Source organism: Pelophylax lessonae, assembly GCF_965119305.1.
Source record: "Pelophylax lessonae genome assembly, chromosome: 1".
Taxonomy (NCBI): domain Eukaryota; kingdom Metazoa; phylum Chordata; class Amphibia; order Anura; family Ranidae; genus Pelophylax; species Pelophylax lessonae.
Window position 1 is genome coordinate 263943831 of NC_138768.1, and position 19269 is coordinate 263963099.

At 45.2% G+C, this 19269-nt stretch overlaps 1 protein-coding gene across 1 annotated transcript; it reads right to left on the minus strand.

Annotated features, from left to right (window-relative positions):
- Positions 1 to 725: 725 nt before the first annotated feature.
- Positions 726 to 18893, minus strand: MRPL40 (mitochondrial ribosomal protein L40). The gene is made up of 4 exons (XM_082245910.1): positions 18739 to 18893; positions 4047 to 4121; positions 3774 to 3929; positions 726 to 1206 (listed from the first exon to the last, which is right to left on the minus strand). The coding sequence occupies exons 1-4, from the start codon at positions 18795 to 18797 to the stop codon at positions 894 to 896; spliced, it is 603 nt and encodes a 200-aa protein (XP_082102036.1). The 5' UTR covers positions 18798 to 18893; the 3' UTR covers positions 726 to 893.
- Positions 18894 to 19269: the final 376 nt, after the last annotated feature.

The window sequence follows — 19269 nt, forward strand, 5'->3', positions numbered from 1 at the left end:
TATCGCAGCACAGTGCCCCCTACCAGAGCTATGAATTGTTACATCAGCTCTGCTTTGCGAATACAGCCCTAAAGCCTTAGAGAGCAGTCATTGGCACAAGAGTTTCTACCAATAAATTCTGTATTCCCATCTTTCCACTGCTTAACACGGTATTGTCAACCTACACTGGTTGTACAAGCCAGTTTTGCAATCAATGAATCTAAGAGAGGCTCTTCTGTTTGACTTCATCAAGTGGAGGCAGGAAATGTACTCAGGATTCTGCTACAAACCCAAGGCAGTGGTTGACATACATATGGCAAGTTTTTTTTTTTTCATGTATACTTCTCTTTTTTTTTTTTGAGCAGCAGCATAAGTTCTGGTTCACACCAGAAACGCACGTGCTTGTGCATTCCCCTGCAGTGCGATTATGGCAGCCCATTCATTTGAATGGCCTGCAAATTGCATCAGAAAAAGTAGTGCAAATACATTTAAAAAACACGCTGCATCAAATTGCATTGGACTGCGGTACCAAGCAATCTGTTCCAGGAAAACACACTGCGTTTGAGATTCTGTTAAGGATGTACTGGCACCCTTAGCAGATCGCAAAAGCAGTGTGTTTTGAACGCGTTGCAGGAATAGTGCCTTTCCCACACCGCATTCTGGATGAACTGGCCCTAAAGGTAGTTTATTTGCTTCCTAAACAGTTGACTTATGAAAAATGTTTTGCCCCTCAATGAAAAGTGATCTGCTTTATATATAACTTTATCAAGTTTTAACAGCATAACATACATTTACATGTTTATAATAAAACCCTGCACATTATATCCTCAAGTCCACTGATGTGATGCCATGATTTATTTATCCTCAGCTGTAATAGATTTTCAGACTATTACACGGCACAACTGTCCTTCATCTCACTGTTGTACATGCACCTGGGTAATGTCATTGTATTTCCCATCTGGAGGATTGTATTTCGGTATAGGTGCAGTGTTGCAAGGTCCCTGATGCTCCAGGGGAAACAAGCTTGGATCACAACGCACTGCTGCTTGATAAAGCTCTTCTGACTCAAGGCGTAGCTCATCCAAAGCTTTTCTTTGTGCTTCCAGAAGAGTTTCAATACTCCTCTGCTCTGCCTCATGTTCTTCCTGCTTGACCCGTGACCATTTCTTTATCAGTAGTGCTCTTCTCTCCAGTTCTTCTTCAGGAAGCTTTGGGGTCTGCCTAACCCTGTCAGAAAAACAAACTTGTTTTAGTTCTTAATGAGGCGCTTCAGTCTCCCCCAAATACTGTACCTGCTCGCTTTTAAAGCAGAGCTCCATTTGTTTGCACCACCCCGATTCCGCATTTTCCACTTTTTGGGGGACAGGTCCATTTTCCACTGGGTTTGACACAACGATTTTCGAGTATGTCCGGCCCCCTCCTTACCCCGCTGCCTTCTGGAACACACAGGTCCCAATAGATAGCGGGACCATTCAGAAAGCGCAGCACGCCTCGCGCTTGTTCAGTAGAAGAATCGGCTCGGGTGCCGACATTGCTGGATCCCTGGACAGGAAGTGTTCATATATTAAGAGTCAGCACTGCAGCTTCTCTAATAAAAAGGACACTTACCTGTCCAGGGATCCAGAATTGTCCTCACCCGAGCAGATTCTTTAATGGGCTTTGGGTCAAGGCACCAGCATCTTAACTAAGAGAAGCCAGCAGTGAAGTCTTGCAGATTTACAGCCAGTTTGCCACTGCATTTGCAAGAGCCGTGCTGTGCTTTGTTAATAGTCCTGAAGTCTTCTGGGAACTGTCATGGGTCCCAGAAGGCTGCCGGCGAAAAGGAGGGGGTGAACTTCTGCTCAGGTTGCCGCAGCGATTCTGGCAGAAGTGGGAGTGAGTACCTGTCAAAGCCAGGTACCTGTTCCCACCACAAAAAATGTGGCAGGAGAAGAGAGGAGGGGGCTAACAGGCAGAACTTCCACTTTAAGAATCAGATACTGATGTTGAACCTTACTGACACAGTCTATGAATATGTACATGGTGTCTATATAAGGCCACAATAAGCAATGGCTTGCGCACAACTTTCATTAAGGTGCAATAAATTGAGGCTATCCCCATTGTCTCTATCCTCTATTCATTGTTTTATGTAACGCTTATTAGTGGCATAGCTTTCCTGTGTTCCAGATATCCAGAGGGGTAGTCTAACAGCTTTCTGTGGATTTAGCCAGACTAATAGGATAAACGCAGGGTGATTCCTGTACCCCTCAGGCCTCTTGCACACGATACTCCTGTTTGAGCATCTCCTTTTGGCCTCTTGCACACAATACTCCTGTTTGAGCATCTACTTATTTCCAGACCTTTTTTCTTGTATGTATTTGCGAGTATTCGCGTGTATTCACGAGTATTGAGGCTTAAATTACTGACCAAAAATGCAGATTTTTCTATTTTGTTCTTACTGAAGAATACACAGCGCTTGTTTAAGCGCCTGTGTGCATAGGCACATTACAATTAATGGGCTGTATTTTAGCTCAAAAAGCTGTACTGAGCATTTTTAGGCACCTTGCACACGATACTCCTGTTAGAGCATCTACGTTTTCTGGCGTAATTGTAATGCGCGCATTTTCGCGCTTACGCACTCGTGTGAATTTGCGTAAATGCGCGCAATTGCGCATAAATTTATTCTAGCGTTCTGGATATTCAATTGACATTTTAGGGTCATTTGCGCGCATTCGCGCGTATTTGCGCACATCAGGCGTAAATTACTGACCAAAAATGCAGATTTTTCTATTTTGTTCTTACTGAAGAATAAGCGGCGCTCAATTACGCGGCTGTGTGCATAGGCACATTAAGAATGAATGGGCTCTATTTTAGCACAGAAAAAAAAAATGCTGTACTGAGCATTTTTAAGCTGCAGTGTGCAGGAGGCCTTAAGCCGCAAGATGCCCAAACAGGAGTATCGTGTACAAGAGGCCTTATGAGGAAGTTTTGGTTATACACTTTAATGCAGTATTACTAGAACTCAATGTTTGGGACACTAAAAAAAAAAAAAAAAAAAAAAAAAATTTAAAGTAAAGTGCAAAACTTTATTTTTTTTTTTTTTAGTTTTGGATGAGGGGGGGGGTTAAAACACCTGTCACTCTGGTGACCTGGGGGTCCCCAAGAAATTTCCTTAAATTTGCAGGTATTTCCCCTCACTTCCTGTTTTTGTTATAGGACAGGAAGTAAAGGTAAATATCCCCAATGGGACAAAGATTGCAAAAATATAACCCTCCCTTACTCTAGCCAACATTTAAAAAGATTTGCCTGTAGTTCGATTTTTAACTAACTTTATACTATTTACAATGTTATTCCAGTCAAATTTTAACTAAGCCTAAATCTACTCCCACCCCATTCTAAGCCTTTTCTGTTTACTCTGTCTATACTTCCTTATTCTGAAACCTCTCTGGTCTGGTCACATGACCAGCTTCTGGCATCGGCTTCAGTGTAGAGGAGGGACAGCCAACAATGGCTGCCCCATAGTTAGCCTATAGCTGATGTTATCGCCCCCAGGCTCTGCAGCCGTTGTCGCTACGTCTCCTCTTCACAGAAGCCGGCAGTTGGGACCCAATCATGTTACTGGACGTGAGTGGCTACAGCAATAGGTAAGTAGAGAAATCTTTTCTTTTACAGGGTAGATAAAATAGCCTCAGGATAGGGGTGGGAGTAGATTTAGGCTTAGCTGGATTTTCTCTTGAATTATTCCGTTTCTAAAGCTGTGATAAGCCAATTTGAAAAAAAAGGTTGGACATAAACAAGCAAGGCAGTAAGCATACCTGCTTTCTTCCATAAGCTTTGGAGACGGTGTGAAGTCATCGATCGGAATAAGTTCTGGTGGGACCCGTTCCAGCTTTTTCAGTTTCTTCTTCAGGCGGTCCCTTACAATTTGATCCCGTTTAGGATCAATCTTTTTCTTCTTTCTGGGTTCTGCCCTAAAATGTTAGAGTACATAAATAAAACTCTTGTATGATCCTTTTATGACATATGTAAAAACGAATAATCTGTGTCCCTAACTAAGAAAGCTGATTATGCCGCTGCCAACTTTATACCTCATGGGAAGAGTGGTGCGCAGTCCAAGCAGAGAAGTCTGCCAGTGGCTCTCTCGTCTCCATACCCAGGGGGGACTGCAAGAAAAAATAAATAAAAAGATTAATTGCCACCAAAGATTGCCGATTACATCTTATTCCAAGTGAAATGTCAGATATGATTCTTAAGTAAATGTCAGCTACAGTGGATATAGAAAAGAATCCCCTTCCCTTAAAATAATCACATTTTGTTGCTTTGCACCTGAAATTAAGCCAGACACAGTTTTGTTTTATCCAGCTGTATTTACTCAGTGCAACTTACAGTGGGTACGGAAAGTATTCAGACCCCCTTAAATATTTCACTCTTTGTTATATTGCAGCCATTTGCTAAAATCATTTAAGTTCATTCTTCTTCCTCATGAATGTACACATAGCACCCCATACTGACAGAAAAACACAGAATTGTTGACATTGTTGCAGATTTATTAAAAAAGAAAAACTGAAATATCACATGGTCCTAAGTATTCAGACCCTTTGCTGTGACGCTCATATTTAACTCAGGTGCTTTCCATTTCTTCTGATCATCCTTGAGATGGTTCTACACCTTCATTTGAGTCCAGCTGTGTTTGATTATACTGATTGGACTTGATTAGGAAAGCCACACACCTGTCTATATAAGACCTTCCAAATCACAATGCATGTCAGAGCAAATGAGAATCATGAGGTCAAAGGAACTGCCTGAAGAGCTCAGAGACAGAATTGTGGCAAGGCACAGATCTGGCCAAGGTTACAAAAAGATTTCTGCTGCACTTAAGGTTCCTAAGAGCACAGTGGCCTCCATAATCCTCAAATGGAAGACGTTTGGGATGACCAGAACCCTTCCTAGAGCTGGCCGTCCGGCCAAACTGAGCTATCGGGGGAGAAGAGCCTTGGTGAGAGAGGTAAAGAAGAACCCAAAGATCACTGTGGCTGAGCTCCAGAGATGCAGTCAGGAGATGGGAGAAAGTTGTAGAAAGTCAACCATCACTGTAGCCCTCCACCAGTCGGGGCTTTATGGCAGAGTGGCCCGACGGAAGCCTCTCCTCAGTGTAAGACACATGAAAGCCCACATGGAGTTTGCTAAAAAAAACACCTGAAGGACTCCAAGATGGTGAGAAATAAGATTCTCTGGTCTGATGAGACCAAAATAGAACTTTTGGGCCTTAATTCTAAGCGGTATGTGTGGAGAAAACCAGGCACTGCTCATCACCTGTCCAATACAGTCCCAACAGTGAAGCATGGTGGTGGCAGCATCATGCTGCGGGGGTGTTTTTCAGCTGCAGGGACAGGACGACTGGTTGCAATCGAGGGAAAGATGAATGCGGCCAAGTACAGGGATATCCTGGAGAAAAACCTTCTCCAGAGTGCTCTGGACCTCAGACTGGGCCGAAGGTTTACCTTCCAACAAGACAATGACCCTAAGCACACAGCTAAAATAACGAAGGAGTGGCTTCACAACAACTCCGTGACTGTTCTTGAATGGCCCAGCCAGAGCCCTGACTTAAACCCAATTGAGCATCTCTGGAGAGACCTAAAAATGTCTGTCCACCAACGTTTACCATCCAACCTGACAGAACTGGAGAGGATCTGCAAGGAGGAATGGCAGAGGATCCCCAAATCCAGGTGTGAAAGACTTGTTGCATCTTTCCCAAAAAGACTCCTGGCTGTATTAGATCAAAAGGGGGCTTCTACTAAATACTGAGCAAAGGGTCTGAATACTTAGGACCATGTGATATTTCAGTTTTTCTTTTTTAATAAATCTGCAACAATTCTGTGTTTTTCTGTCAGTATGGGGTGCTATGTGTACATTCATAAGGAAGAAGAATGAACTTAAATGATTTTAGCAAATGGCTGCAATATAACAGAGTGAAAAATTTAAGGGGGTCTGAATACTTTCCGTACCCACTGTATATCATCCAAGTAAAAAATATAACATGTCAGAAAAAAATAAAAATTCAAAAACAATGAGTTGGAAAAAGGATCACCCCCTCCTCAAAATGACCTGTAAACCCAATCAGTTGTAGCTAATTACCGTACAGTATTTTTCGCGACATAAGATGCACTATCCCCCCCCCCCCCCCAAAAAAAATGGGGGGAAATGTCTGTGCATCTTATGGAGCGAATACAGACCAAATCCTTACCGGGCGGTCCGCTGACACTGATCTGGAGTCTCCCGGCTTAGCTGTCATATATGAGAACGGAGCCTCTACTTCCTGTATAGGTCCGGCTCACAGGCGGAGTGATAACAGATGCACTCCGTCTGTGACAGGAGGAGCCATACACAGGAGTGCCTACAAGCAAATCTCTGCAAGTACCCACTACTATATATATATATATATATATATATATATATATATATATATATATATATATATTATTTATTTATTTATTTGGGGGGGCAGAATATTTTATTTTTTTCTTGTTTTCCTCCTCTAAAACTTAGGTGCGTCTTATGGAGCGAAAAATACGGTACCTTCTCAATGGCACACAAAGCCATTTGCTTTTCAGCTGTGATCATTTTGATTAGTTCAGCGTGAAAAGAGCTTTCCTGTAGCATTTTAGTCCCTCGTAGAGCAACTGAAGTAATTAAACATGGGTGGCACGGCAGGGTCGAAAGATCTCTGGGATAAAGTTGGGGACAGGCACAAGTCGGGAACATTTCAAAGGCTTTATCAATGCCTAGAAGCACAGTGAAGTCTATTATTAAGAAGTTGAAGGTATTTGGTACAAAACAGACCCTCCCCGGATCAGGACGTTGCACCATGCTGGATGAAAGAGACAGAAAGAAACTGGTTCGAGAGGCTACCAAGAGGCCTACAGCAACTCAGAAGCAGTTGCAGGGATTTATGACAAAGAGTGGTCATTGTGTGCATGTGACAACAATATCACAAATTCATACACAAAACACAAATGTGGCTTGTATGGGAGGGTTGCAAGAAAAAAGCCACTCCTCAAGAAAGACCACATTCAGACCACATTCAGTCATGACTGAGCTTTGCCAAAAAAACGCACCTTAAAGACTCTGAGGCCACATGGAAAAAGGTGTTATGGTCAGATGAGACTAAAATTTAATTATTTGGCCTCAACACCAAACGATAGGTCTGGTGGAAATCCAAAAGAGCACACCATCCAAATAACACCATTCCTAAAATAAAGCATTGAGGTGAGAATATCCTCTTATGGTTGGTGTTTCTCTGCAGCAGGGACTGGAGCACTTGTCAGGATAGAAGGAAAAATGGATGTGGCAAAAGTCAATGGAAAGAAAGTTTACTTTCCAACATGACAATGACCCAAAGCACACAGCAAAAGACCACACAGTGGTTGAAGGAGAAAAAAAGGTGAATGTCCTCTCATGGACTAGTCAGAGCCCAGACTTAAACCCCATTGTAAATCTGTGGAATGACCCAAAGACTGCAGTCCACAAACAGTCACCGTCAAATTTAACTGAACTTGAGGAGTCCTGTAAAGAAGATTGGGCAAATATTGCAAAGTTTAGATGTGCAAAGTTAGTAGAGACATATCCCAACAGACTAAAGGCTGTAATTAAAGCAAAAGATGGTTCAACAAAACACTGAGGTGATCCTTTTTTCAACTCAGTAATTCTGTTTTTGAATTGTTTTTATTTTTTTTCCGATATGTTGGTGTTATATCTTTCACTTGGATAATATAAATTGCACTGAGTAAATAAGGCTGGATAAAACAAAAACTGTGGCTGTCTTCATTTCAGGCTGCAAGGCAAAGTGATTTTAAAGGGGATGATTCTTTTCTATACACACTGTATGATACAAAATACAAGTGGCCAAGCAGAGAAACAAAATAAAAGGAAAGCAAAGCCTGCAAAGAATAAAATACTCACCTGCCCATGCTTGCTTCAAAATGTATATCTGTATCCAACACCTGCAGTGGATTGCTCCTCAGAGGGCGCTTGAGAGGCGAAGAGGAGAAGTTATGCCGCCTTCTTGCCACCTGCATTAATCGCTAAAAACCACACCACTGTGCTTTGCACATGGTTGCAGTGTGACCCCATTCAGATGAATGCGCCTCGTTCGGGAGGTGGTACTGGCCGCTGGTACTAAGCAGGTATAATTTTGCCACTCTGCAATGCAAAGCATTGTGGCCACAAAATGTATACACTCTTGAGCACTGCGTTTGCAGCTTAAGGGGGAACAGTTGGAGGATGATAAAAATGCTCCTTAACCGTGTGTTTTAACTGCAAGTGTAAGCCTAAGGCTGCATGCATATAGTTTTTTTTTTCAGTAAGTGCTAGCTTTGCTATATTTAGCACAGGGAAATTACTGTGTTAAATGTGTGTAGCACAATTCCCAGCAGTTTTGTTGGCTGTGGGTTCCCCTGGGTCACCGGGTGCAACAAAAGTACCTATGAGCATGTTTCTCCAAGTGTGAGCACTGAGACAATGACAAAGTCCAGTATTTTGGGGTTTTTAGATTTCTTTTGTAACTTGGATAGGAGTAGGGATGAGTGGGATACTCCATGAACTGAACTATGCACAAATTTAGCAGAGACACTCGCTGTTTGGCGCTGACTTGACACTGGCTGAATGCCTATCAATGCTGACTTGACGCTGGTTAAGGCTGGCCGGATGCCTGTTAACTTGGGACTGCTTTCTGACTTCAAGCTCCCCTAAGCACTCCTGCTGAGGTAGCTACTTGAATACTGCTGAACACTTCAGGGACCACACCGACGCCCCCTTTCTCGCTCTCTAATCTTCAGGGCTTAGACTCTGGCACCCCCTTTCCTAAGCCTCCTCTACTGGTTAGCTGGCTCCTGGATCCCTTTGACCTTCTGGAGTGGCCCCCTCTCCTAGGCAGACCCCTGGGCAGTTGCAAGTACTCACAACACTGTTTTTCCAGGAAACTTCTGCCCAGCAGCTCCATTCGGTACACAGCACTCTGGATCTTTCCTGTAGCCCAGCTCAGCCTCCGGTTCTCTAGGCCGACCACCCAGGACACCCTCACTTGCTCTGACAGGACGAGTGACAGCCGTCAGCCTCCTCCAAAGACTCTGCTTCCCGCCAAAGACCCGCTGTCACTTGCTCCCCTCAGGCTTATACCCCATCCCAGGATGCATTGCGGCAAACTCCGCCCACTGAGACAGATATAAGCCCTGATGTGCTATTGGCCAGGTTTCCTCCACTGTCCAACAAGAGCCCTCGGTGGATACAGTGGGGAGACTCCCCAGAGTCAACAGACCACACCTGGGAACACGTGACAGCCTAACTGACTGATCAGGTCCCCCTGATAAGCAGACAGGGCCACACATATGATTTTCCTAGCACCTACCTAGGAGGGTGGTACATGTGTCCTTTCATAGATATGGCAAATCTTTCAGACACTGTAGAAAACAGGGATTGCAGGGTTCTACTTCCTCCAGAGCCTACATCATCAAATATGTTATGTCCATATATGGATTGTATCCAGATTGTTGGTTTTCACAGTAATGCTTTTTTATTTCTCTATAAAAGTGTATTAATAAAAAAAAAAAAAAAAAAAAAAAAAGAAGGTTCCTGCGCTACTTGGAGGGTGACTTTGTAGCTGCTTGCATGGACTTCTATTAAAAAAGTAATTTGCAAGCCGCGCTGAAGTTACGCTGTACGGAGAGGCTTCAGAGTCGGGCAACTTTAAAGCTGCCCACGTGTGAACCAAGCCAAATTCTTTTTTAAGACCTTTACAGAACTTTTCCTTTAGAGTGGCTGTGGTTTGTGATTGTGTATACTTTGGGTTGCATGGTCAGTTTCTGGCTGACAACAGAGCACCAGGGCAGTGTAGAGACAGCGGTTTACCATACTGGGACCCCAAATGAGAATTTTTACTGAGATGCAGTGTTCCTTAAAGGAGTTGTAAAGTCAGAAGGTTTTTTATCTTATTCCATTCTGTGCAAATCCACAGCAATATAGCAGGTAAATACAACGTTTGTTATTTTTATAGGAAAAAACACACAAGACTTTACAATCACTTTATTGTATATTGAATTATATGCAGTAAAGTAAAAATATTCTGCACGCATCCCCTGCAGCCTCCCCTAAATACATACCAGAGACCAATCTCGCTCCAGCAATGTGTACGAGAGGCTATCATTCCTCATAGGCTCAGATACTGTCAATCTGATGCAGTGACGAGGGAGTGGAGAGCAGATAAACACAGATCAGAGCTCGGGAGCGAGCATGCACAAGTGCCCCAATAGCAAACGGCTTGCTATGGGGGCACTCAGCCGGGGGGGGGGGGGGAGGAGACTCCTGACTCAAGGAGGAGGATCAGGGCTGCTCTATGCAAAACCATTGCACAGAGCAGGTAAGTGTAACATGTTTATTATGTGAACACAAAAAAATGTACCTTTAATATTGCACACATTAGACACTTTAATATTACACATATTTTGCACTGCAAAACAGCAGCCCATTTATTTGGATTGACAAAAAAAAAAAGTGCAAGAATTTTTTTTTTTAAAAACTCAACTCACGACAATGTGATACCATGCCTCACAATGCATGGCCGTCTGCAAGGTGCATTGGGGTGCCATTAAAGTGGATCCAAAAGCAGAATGTTTTTTAATCTTACTGTATTCTATGCAGTAACATTAAAAAAAGAAAAAAAAAAAAAAAATAAACCTTCTGTATGCATCAGTCCGCCCTAATACTCACCTAAGCCCCATCTCGATCCAGCGATGTTGCATGAGAGACTGAGCTGTCCAAGACTCTCCCTCCTGACTGGCTGAGATACAGCAGCGGGTGGCATTGGCTCCCGCTATTGTCAAATAAGAGTCAGTAAGGGGAGAGAGAGAGAGAGACAGAGAGAAGAGCCATGGCTCCGTGTCTGAATGGACATACAAAAGCAGAGGCTCGGGTACCCCCATAGGAAGCTGCTTGCTGTGGGGGCAGGAGGGAGGGGCCGGGAGCACTGGCGAGGGACCCGAGAAGAGGGTGATCTGGGCTGCTCTATGCAAAACCACTACACAGAGGAAGTAGAACATTTTTTTTTTGTTTTTTTTATTAAAAAAGCAAGACTTTAGTATCACTTTAAGAATGAATGGCACCACAGAGCACCAAGGGGCAAAAACACACTATTAGCATGTACTGCAGCAGTACAGTAGTGTGAACCCAGCCTACATTTTTGTAGCCTAGCCACAGTGCCATAGCCAAAAGTAAACATGGCCACAAACCAGTTTGGGTCACAACTCACACCCTGCATCTCGGTATAAATTATCTTCTTGGGTCCCTTTATGGTAACAACTTAATTGGATTGTAATTTGGATCATTAACTATAAAAGTTTAGAGCAAAACTAAACCAATCGATTTAATGGTTTCAAAAAAACCGGCATGCCAGGAATGCCAACTATGACATTTGCTTGTGCCTTGAACCCAACTGCCAAACCATCAAATGGCTGGTCACATGTGGAGCACCATGGCAGTTGCAAATAAAACAGAAGCTAACAGAAGCTAAGATAGCAGCTTCCTTGGCTGAAAAGCAGAGGGGGGCTTAGTTCCACTTTAAGATCCCCGCTTTAGAGAGTTAGCTCTTGCAAACTGTATCCCTTTCTTAAAACCAAACTGAAGTTCCACTGTAACAAATCGCAAGCAGGCAGGATTTTAATGCAGAAGAGAAATGCACAGTCTTTTCTGCAATAAAAATGGATTTTTGTAAGATCTTACCGTAAAATCCTTTTCTCTTAAGCTCATTGACAGACGTAGTCTTCTTGATTCTCAAGAGCTGGGTTATGTTGTCTCCGCAGGAGTAGGACTAGGCAGAAAGACAAAACGTTCTGGCTCCACCTTAGGGGCAGTCCCTGAGGGTATATCCTCCCTCTCTCTGCTACAGGGAATCAGTTCTGTTTTAAAGCAGTACAGAGAATTTAACCCAACCCAACTCAATGATAGAGGGGCGGGTACTACGTCTGTCAATGAGCTTAAGAGAAAAGGATTTTACGGTAAGATCTTACAAAAATCCATTTTTCTCTATCGCTCATTGACAGACGTAGTCTTCTTGATTCTCAAGAGCTGGGACATCCAGAAGCAGTGCCACAAATGAGGGGTGGGATTGACAAATCAAATCCAATCTAGAAGGCCCAACCGGTGCCAAACTAGAAGTTTTAAAGGCTCATTATAAACAAAGAATGAGACTAAAGAAAAAATTTTCCAACGGAAAAAACCCTCGAGGTAGACCACTGGTCTCCTCAAATTGCGGCCTGCAAAACCTTGCGGCCAAACGAGGCATCAGACGATGCCATTACATCAACTTTATAATGTTTAGTAAAGGTATGCACCGACGACCAGGTAGCCGCCTTGCACACCTGGACCACTGACGCCTGATGGCGAAAGGCCCATGACGCACTAAGCGCCCGAGTGGAGTGCGCCTTAACAGGGAACGGGGGCTCCCGACCCTTAATAGAATAAGCCTGTACTACCGTCTGTCTGATCCATCTGGAAATGGTCGCGGCAGATGCAGGCAACCCCTTTTTGGGTCCATCTGGGATCACAAAAAGTGAATCCGTCTTGCGAAACGAGTCTGTCGTTTTCAAGTATACCCTGATCGCCCGGACCACATCCAAGGAGTGTAAAGCAAACTCCCGAGGATGACTGGGCTTAGGACACAGGGAAGGTAATACAATTTCTTCATTCAGATGAAATTCTGAAACCACTTTTGGTAGGAAGGATGGATTCGGACGAAGAACCACCTTATCTCTATGAACCACCAGATATGGGGAACGACAAGATAATGCGGCCAGTTCTGACACCCTGCGTGCAGAAGTAATAGCCACCAAGAAGGCCACCTTCTGGGACAACGTAGGTAGAGGAATCTCCCTAATATCTTCAAAGGGAGGTTTCTGAAGAACCGACAACACTAAATTAAGATCCCAGGGGGGTAACGGCGCGTGCACTGGCGGAGCCAGATGTCGCACCCCCTGGATGAAATTCCGCACCAAGGAATGAGTAGCCAAAGGCTTCTGAAAGAAGATGGCTAATGCTGAGACCTGACCCTTGATAGTACTCAAGGCCAGTTTCTGCTCAACCCCTTGTTGCAGAAAAGCCAATATTCGACTAATCGAATAAGACCGAGGACGGAACCCCAAAGGTTCACACCATGCAATGTAGGACTTCCATGTGCGATGATAAATCTTTCTGGAAGTCGCTTTCCTTGCTTCAACTAGAGTAGGAATAACTGAAGCTGACAAACCTTTGTCCTTCAGCACCTGGGTCTCAATAGCCAGGCCGTTAAAGCCAGCGATCGTAAAGCAGGATGGAAGATCGGTCCCTGAGACAGTAGATCCTCCCTGAGAGGAAGTCTCCACGGGACGTCCGCCACCAGTCTGACCATGTCGGCGTACCAAGCTCGACGAGGCCAGTCCGGAGCTACCAGGATTACTGGAATTCCTTCCTCCTCTATCCTGCGAAGAAGTCTTGGCAGTAACGCGAGAGGAGGGAAGGCATATATTAGCTGGTATTGCCCCCACGGGGCGATCAGTGCGTCTGCGGTTTCTGCTAGAGGATCGCGGGAGCGAGCCACGAATCTCTGAACTTTCCTGTTGAATCGTGATGCCAACAGATCCACATCCGGGGTGCCCCACCGTAGGCACAACTGGTGGAAAACGTCTGGATGGAGGGACCATTCCCCCTGATCCAGAGTCTGACGGCTGAGATAATCTGCCTGCCAATTCTCCACCCCCGGAATGAACACCGCAGAGATTGCTGGAACAAATCGTTCCGCCCAGCGAAGAATGCAAGCCACTTCTTTGGCCGCTCGGACACTCTTGGTGCCCCCCTGGTGATTGACATAAGCCACGGCCGTGGCATTGTCCGACTGGATCCGAACCGGGCTGCCCTGGAGCTGCTCGGTCCAGTGAATCAGACAAAGTCTGATCGCTCTCAGTTCCAATACATTTATCGGTAACCTGGATTCTTCCGGGGACCAAAGTCCCTGGACAGATAACTGACCGAGAATTCCTCCCCATCCGGATAGACTGGCATCCGTGGTCACTATCGTCCAATATATTGGCAGAAATGACTTTCCCTGGCTGAGCATCGGAGACCGAAGCCACCAGACCAGAGACTCTCTGGTCTGTTTGCTCAATCGGATCTGATTGTCCAGGGATTCCGGATTCCGATTCCATCTGAGAAGAATCTCTTGCTGAAGAATTCGGGTATGGGACTGGGCAAATGGGACTGCTTCGAACGAAGCCACCATCAACCCCAGAACCCTCATGCAAGTCCGAAGGGAAGACCAGCTGTTGGACAGTAACAACTGGACTGCTGATTGTATCTTTCGGAGTTTCCCTACCGGAAGAAAAACTCTTGTCCTGACTGTGTCTAGAATTAGACCCAGATATTCGAGCCTCTGGGTGGGAACCAGAAATGATTTTTGCTGGTTCACCAGCCACCCGAATTCCTGTAAAGAAATCATAGTAATTTCTATGTTTTGTAGCAAGGTCTGAGGAGACTCTGCATGAAGCAGAAGATCGTCTAGGTAACCAAGGATCGATATGCCTCTTTGGCGCAGAAGTGCCAACATTGGGGCCAACACCTTTGTGAAGACCCGCGGAGCCGTGGCGAGACCGAAAGGTAACGCCACAAACTGATAGTGGTTCTCTTCTACGGAAAAGCGTAGAAACCGCTGATGTCCTGCGAAAATGGGAATGTGAAGATAGGCGTCCTTGATGTCTATGGACGCTAGGACATCCCCTGGATGCAGGAAGGCTGCTACCGTGCGAATGGACTCCATTCTGAATCTTCTTATGTTGACGAAAGAATTGAGTGCTCTTAAGTCCAGAATTGGACGCACTTTGCCCTCTTTCCTGGGTATTGTAAATAGGTTTGAATAAAACCCTTGAAACCGTTCTGTCCAAGGAACGTGGACTACCACTCCTTGTTGTAGTAAATCTGTGACTGCTCTCCGCAGATCTTGTAAACGATCTGAGGATAGTCGGATATTGGAAGGGAAGAATCGCGCCGGTGGGAGAGATCAAAACTCGATCTTGTACCCTGACCTTATGACTTCGCAAACCCATTTGTCCGGGATTCTGGAAAGCCATGGATCCGGGAACCGGCGAAGACGTCCCCCCACCCCAGTTATGGGTGGGGGCGCACCTTCAGGCTTTGGATGGTTTATCTTCAGGTCTGGAGGGGGCGGGCTTTTGCTTGCCCGACCAACGACCCCTGACGCCTCCTGCAGGAGCTTTGGAGGACTTAGTTTTTTCACCCGCGGGACGAAAAAACCTCTTGTGAGCAGAAAAAGAAGGCCCTCGTCTTTGACGAGTTCCTCTACCTTTAAAATTTTGCCCACAAGTGTCGCCCAGTCCGGCATTTTTGCTTGAAGATCTCACAGGAAAAAACACTGGAGAAAACTACCTAAAAAATGTCTTTTTCTTAAAGAAAAAAGTCTTGCCAGGACCAAAAGATCCCAGCAAGGAACTTAGGTCCTTACTCCTGACTAGACAGAAAAAAACTGATTCCCTGTAGCAGAGAGAGGGAGGATATACCCTCAGGGACTGCCCCTAAGGTGGAGCCAGAACGTTTTGTCTTTCTGCCTAGTCCTACTCCTGCGGAGACAACATAACCCAGCTCTTGAGAATCAAGAAGACTACGTCTGTCAATGAGCGATAGAGAAAATGCCCCTACTTACCTGCTTGAGGTCTTTAGTACTATAAACTGAGCTACACATGCAGTTCAGATTACAGCACTGAGCCGCTCTCTATGTGCTGGGATGATAGCCTCCTGTGCATAAGTGACATCATACCATGCCACCCAATGAAGATTGAGAAAAAACAGCACACAGAAGCAGATGCCAGCTTCAGCGAGGACTGTTGGAAAAGTGAGTTTAACCCATTTTATTCCGCTTTAAAGTTGAACTCCTGGTATGGATTTTATTGCATGGTTATATTGGTCCAGCCTTAACCCATGTAAGTATGCCTATTCCATACTTGTGGGACCGGTATTGAATTGAGAACTGCTGTAGTAGTCCCTGCTACTATAGCGATTGCTGCTGTCTTCCATGTCCTAAACCAAGCGGCTGCATAATGAACATAGTGGGTCATGTGCTCAGCACAGACAACATTCACAGAGAGCCTCTTTTTTTTTTAATAATGAATACAAAACATTCTCTGAGTGAACAAGGTGGAGAGGCAGGAATGTGACAATACAAATTCAACTTTACCCAATCTGAGAACGTCTTGCATTCATTAAAGCGGAGAGCTCCAGTCGTTTTTGTGTTTAATAAAAGTCAGCAGCTACAAAAACTGTAGCTGCTGACTTTAATAAACACTAGAGATGGGCTTTTGGGCGTGTTCATGTCCCCACGTGCCCAATCCTGCCAGGTAGCCGACAATGCACTCCGCCAATCACAGGCAGTGAGATATTTCCCGATCTGTGCAGCTGTGGATCAGGAAATGTCTCAGAGCCTGTGATTAGCAGTGCGCAGTGTTGGCTTCCAGGCGGGTTTGGGACCTGGGGGTCTCGAACATGCCCGAGCCCATCTCTAATAAACACACACTCACCTGTCCCAGGATCCAGCAGTGATGTGGTCACCCAAACCTTCAATTCTCTCCCTCTCCTCAGCGCCTGCATGTCAACTATGGGCACAGCTTGCAGTTTCACAGCAGAGTACGCTCTGCATTTGTGCTACTCACCCTGCATGTGCTGAATGGTCGGACAATCTTATGGGACCTATGACATGTCCCAGAAGACGGAGGGGAGGCGGCGAGGAGAACTGGCGATCCAAACGGAAGTGGGAGCAGGTACCTGTCAAAACTAGATACCCACTCCCTTCCAAAAAAAAGCTCAGCTTTTAAGAAAAATGCATTGTGTTCTGTGACTGAGCAATAGGAACGGGCTCAGGAGTGTTCCGAGATTGTATATACAGGACTCACCCAAGCTCTACCGCCATATAAATGATGTGAAGACAGAGTGCCGGTGCTCAGGCCAACCAGTCCACTGTATATAAATCCAACAAAAAGACAGCAACTCCGTGCTTCTTGTTAACCACTTAAGCCCTGGAAGATTTTTTTTACCCCCTTCCTGACCAGGGGGTTTTTTGTGTTTTTTTACTGCGTGACTTTAACAGACAATTGCGCGGTCGTGCGATGCTGTACCTAAACGAATTTCACGTCCTTTTTTCCCACAAACAGAGCTTTCTTTTGGTGGTATTTGATCACCTGTACGATTTTTTGATCATGCGCTGTAATCAAAAAAAGAGCGTCAATTTTGCAAAAATAACAATATTTTTCACTTTTTTTTTTTATATGAAATTCCCCCCCAAAAAATGTAAAAATTAAAATTTTTTAACATTTTCGGCCAATTTGTTTTATGCTACATATGTTTGGTAAAAAAAAAAATCGCAAAAAGCGTATTTTGATTGGTTTGCGCAAAAGTTATCGCATTTACTGACAAAGGGAAAGATTTTTGTCATTTTTGGTGGGTTTTTTTTTTAACGAGTAATGGCGGCAATCTGCGATTTTTTTTGCGGTACTGCGACATTGCGGCGCACAGATCGGACCCTTGACTGACATTTTTGACACTTTTGGGGGTACCAGTGACATTACTGCAGTAATCAGTGCTATATATATGCACTGTTACTGTAAAAATGACACTGGCAGGGAAGGGGTTAACTGTATTGGACAGGGAGGGGTTAAGTGTGTCCTAGGGGCGTGATTCTAACTGTGATGGGACAGGTCTACTATTGTAAAAACAGAGATCAACGGTTCTACATAGTAGAACCGTCTGATCTCCATTTTTACACAGGGGAGAATGACAGGCGGCTTGTTTACATAAGCCGCTCCGCCTTTCTCCCACTGTACCGACAATCGTAGTGTGACCGGCGGACATCGGGTCCGCCGGTCACACGCCCGCACACCTCCGTGAACGATCCGAGGCGCGCGCGCTCGCCCGCTATTGGCTCAAAACCCGGTGACAGGCGAGCGACGTAGACCTACGTCACTCTGCCTGGCCGGGGCTGACTGCCGCAGTAAATATACTGTGCGCAGTCGGCAAGTGGTTAAAAGATCCTTTATTGATGCACAACAGCAAATACAATGTCCATAGATGCTAACGCGTTTCGGCCTCAGCCTTCCTCATAGCCTCAAGATTGTAGTCCCAACCCACTGGAGCAATCCCGACAGGAAGCCGTCACTGCACACCGCCAATCATGGGCAGCAAGCGTAGGTGCAGCTGCACAGACCGGGAAATGCCTGACTGCCTACGATTGGCGGTGTGTAGGGACAGCTTCCTGGCGGGAATTGCTCAGGTGGGTTGGGACTACAATCCGAATATGCCTGGGCCCATCACTACCAAGTAACCTCATGTGTTCATTATGCTGCAGGGCTCAGCACTAGGCCTGGAAGACAGCAAAGATCATTGTGGTAGCAGAGTCTATATCTGAGATTTCAAGCTTCCAGAGAGATCCCACTGGTATAGAATATGAATAGGAACATTAATCTAGGCTGGAGAAATGGAATTCTACTATAAAACCCCTACCTGGGCCTCAGCTTTCATTTACTGTATGCAGGTCAGGGCTCCATGCCTGTGTCACAATACACAGAGCCCCCAATGCAGCTTATGGCACCTGGCTGAGCTGTGCAGAATGCAATCACTGTGCGGCCCTTGTGTACCATACCAAGCAGCAGTCTGTAATAGAAGAACGTCAGAGCCATCAAATGCTGGCGGCCCTCCACTTACCAGCTCTTACCGCCCTGTCTGCACACCCGCAACAGAGCACTGCACGCCGCCACACTCATACTCGGTTCCTCCAGCTTCCTCTGTCTGACTTCTATAACCTCAACTTCGCCGGAGAACTGTGCAACCCTCCTCAGTCACCCGGCCGGAAACTGGAGCCGTGCTCCTCAGTTCCACTCTGTATTGTGCAGGGTGATCCTAGGACGTGCATTCTATCAATCTAACCGGATGTAAACAGTGTTTCCTGTACTTCTATTAACCACCTGACCTCGGGAAGGATTTTACTCTCTTCAGGACCAGGCCGTTTTGTGCTATTCAGCACTGGGCTACTTTAACCACTTGCCTAGCAGGCTTTTTCTACCACTTTTTGTATTACAAGTTGAAATCTTTTTTTTTTGATAAAAAACTGCTTATAACCCCCAAGCTTTCTTTTTATTAGCGGAGACCCTAGGGAATAAAATGCAATTTTTTATGCCACTCAGTATTTGCAAGCACAAGTTTTTGGAAAAAATATACTTTAATTACCTTAACTAC

Excerpts from the sequence above, each read along its gene's own strand:
- MRPL40 (XM_082245910.1), bottom strand. The coding sequence starts at position 18,797 with ATGAGTGTGGCGGCGTGCAGTGCTCTGTTGCGGGTGTGCAGACAGGGC. Across the intron at positions 3,930-4,046 it reads CGCACCACTCTTCCCATGAG|GGCAGAACCCAGAAAGAAGA; the intron begins GTATAAAGTTGG and ends CTAACATTTTAG. Across the intron at positions 1,207-3,773 it reads AAGCTTATGGAAGAAAGCAG|GGTTAGGCAGACCCCAAAGC; the intron begins GTATGCTTACTG and ends TTTTTCTGACAG.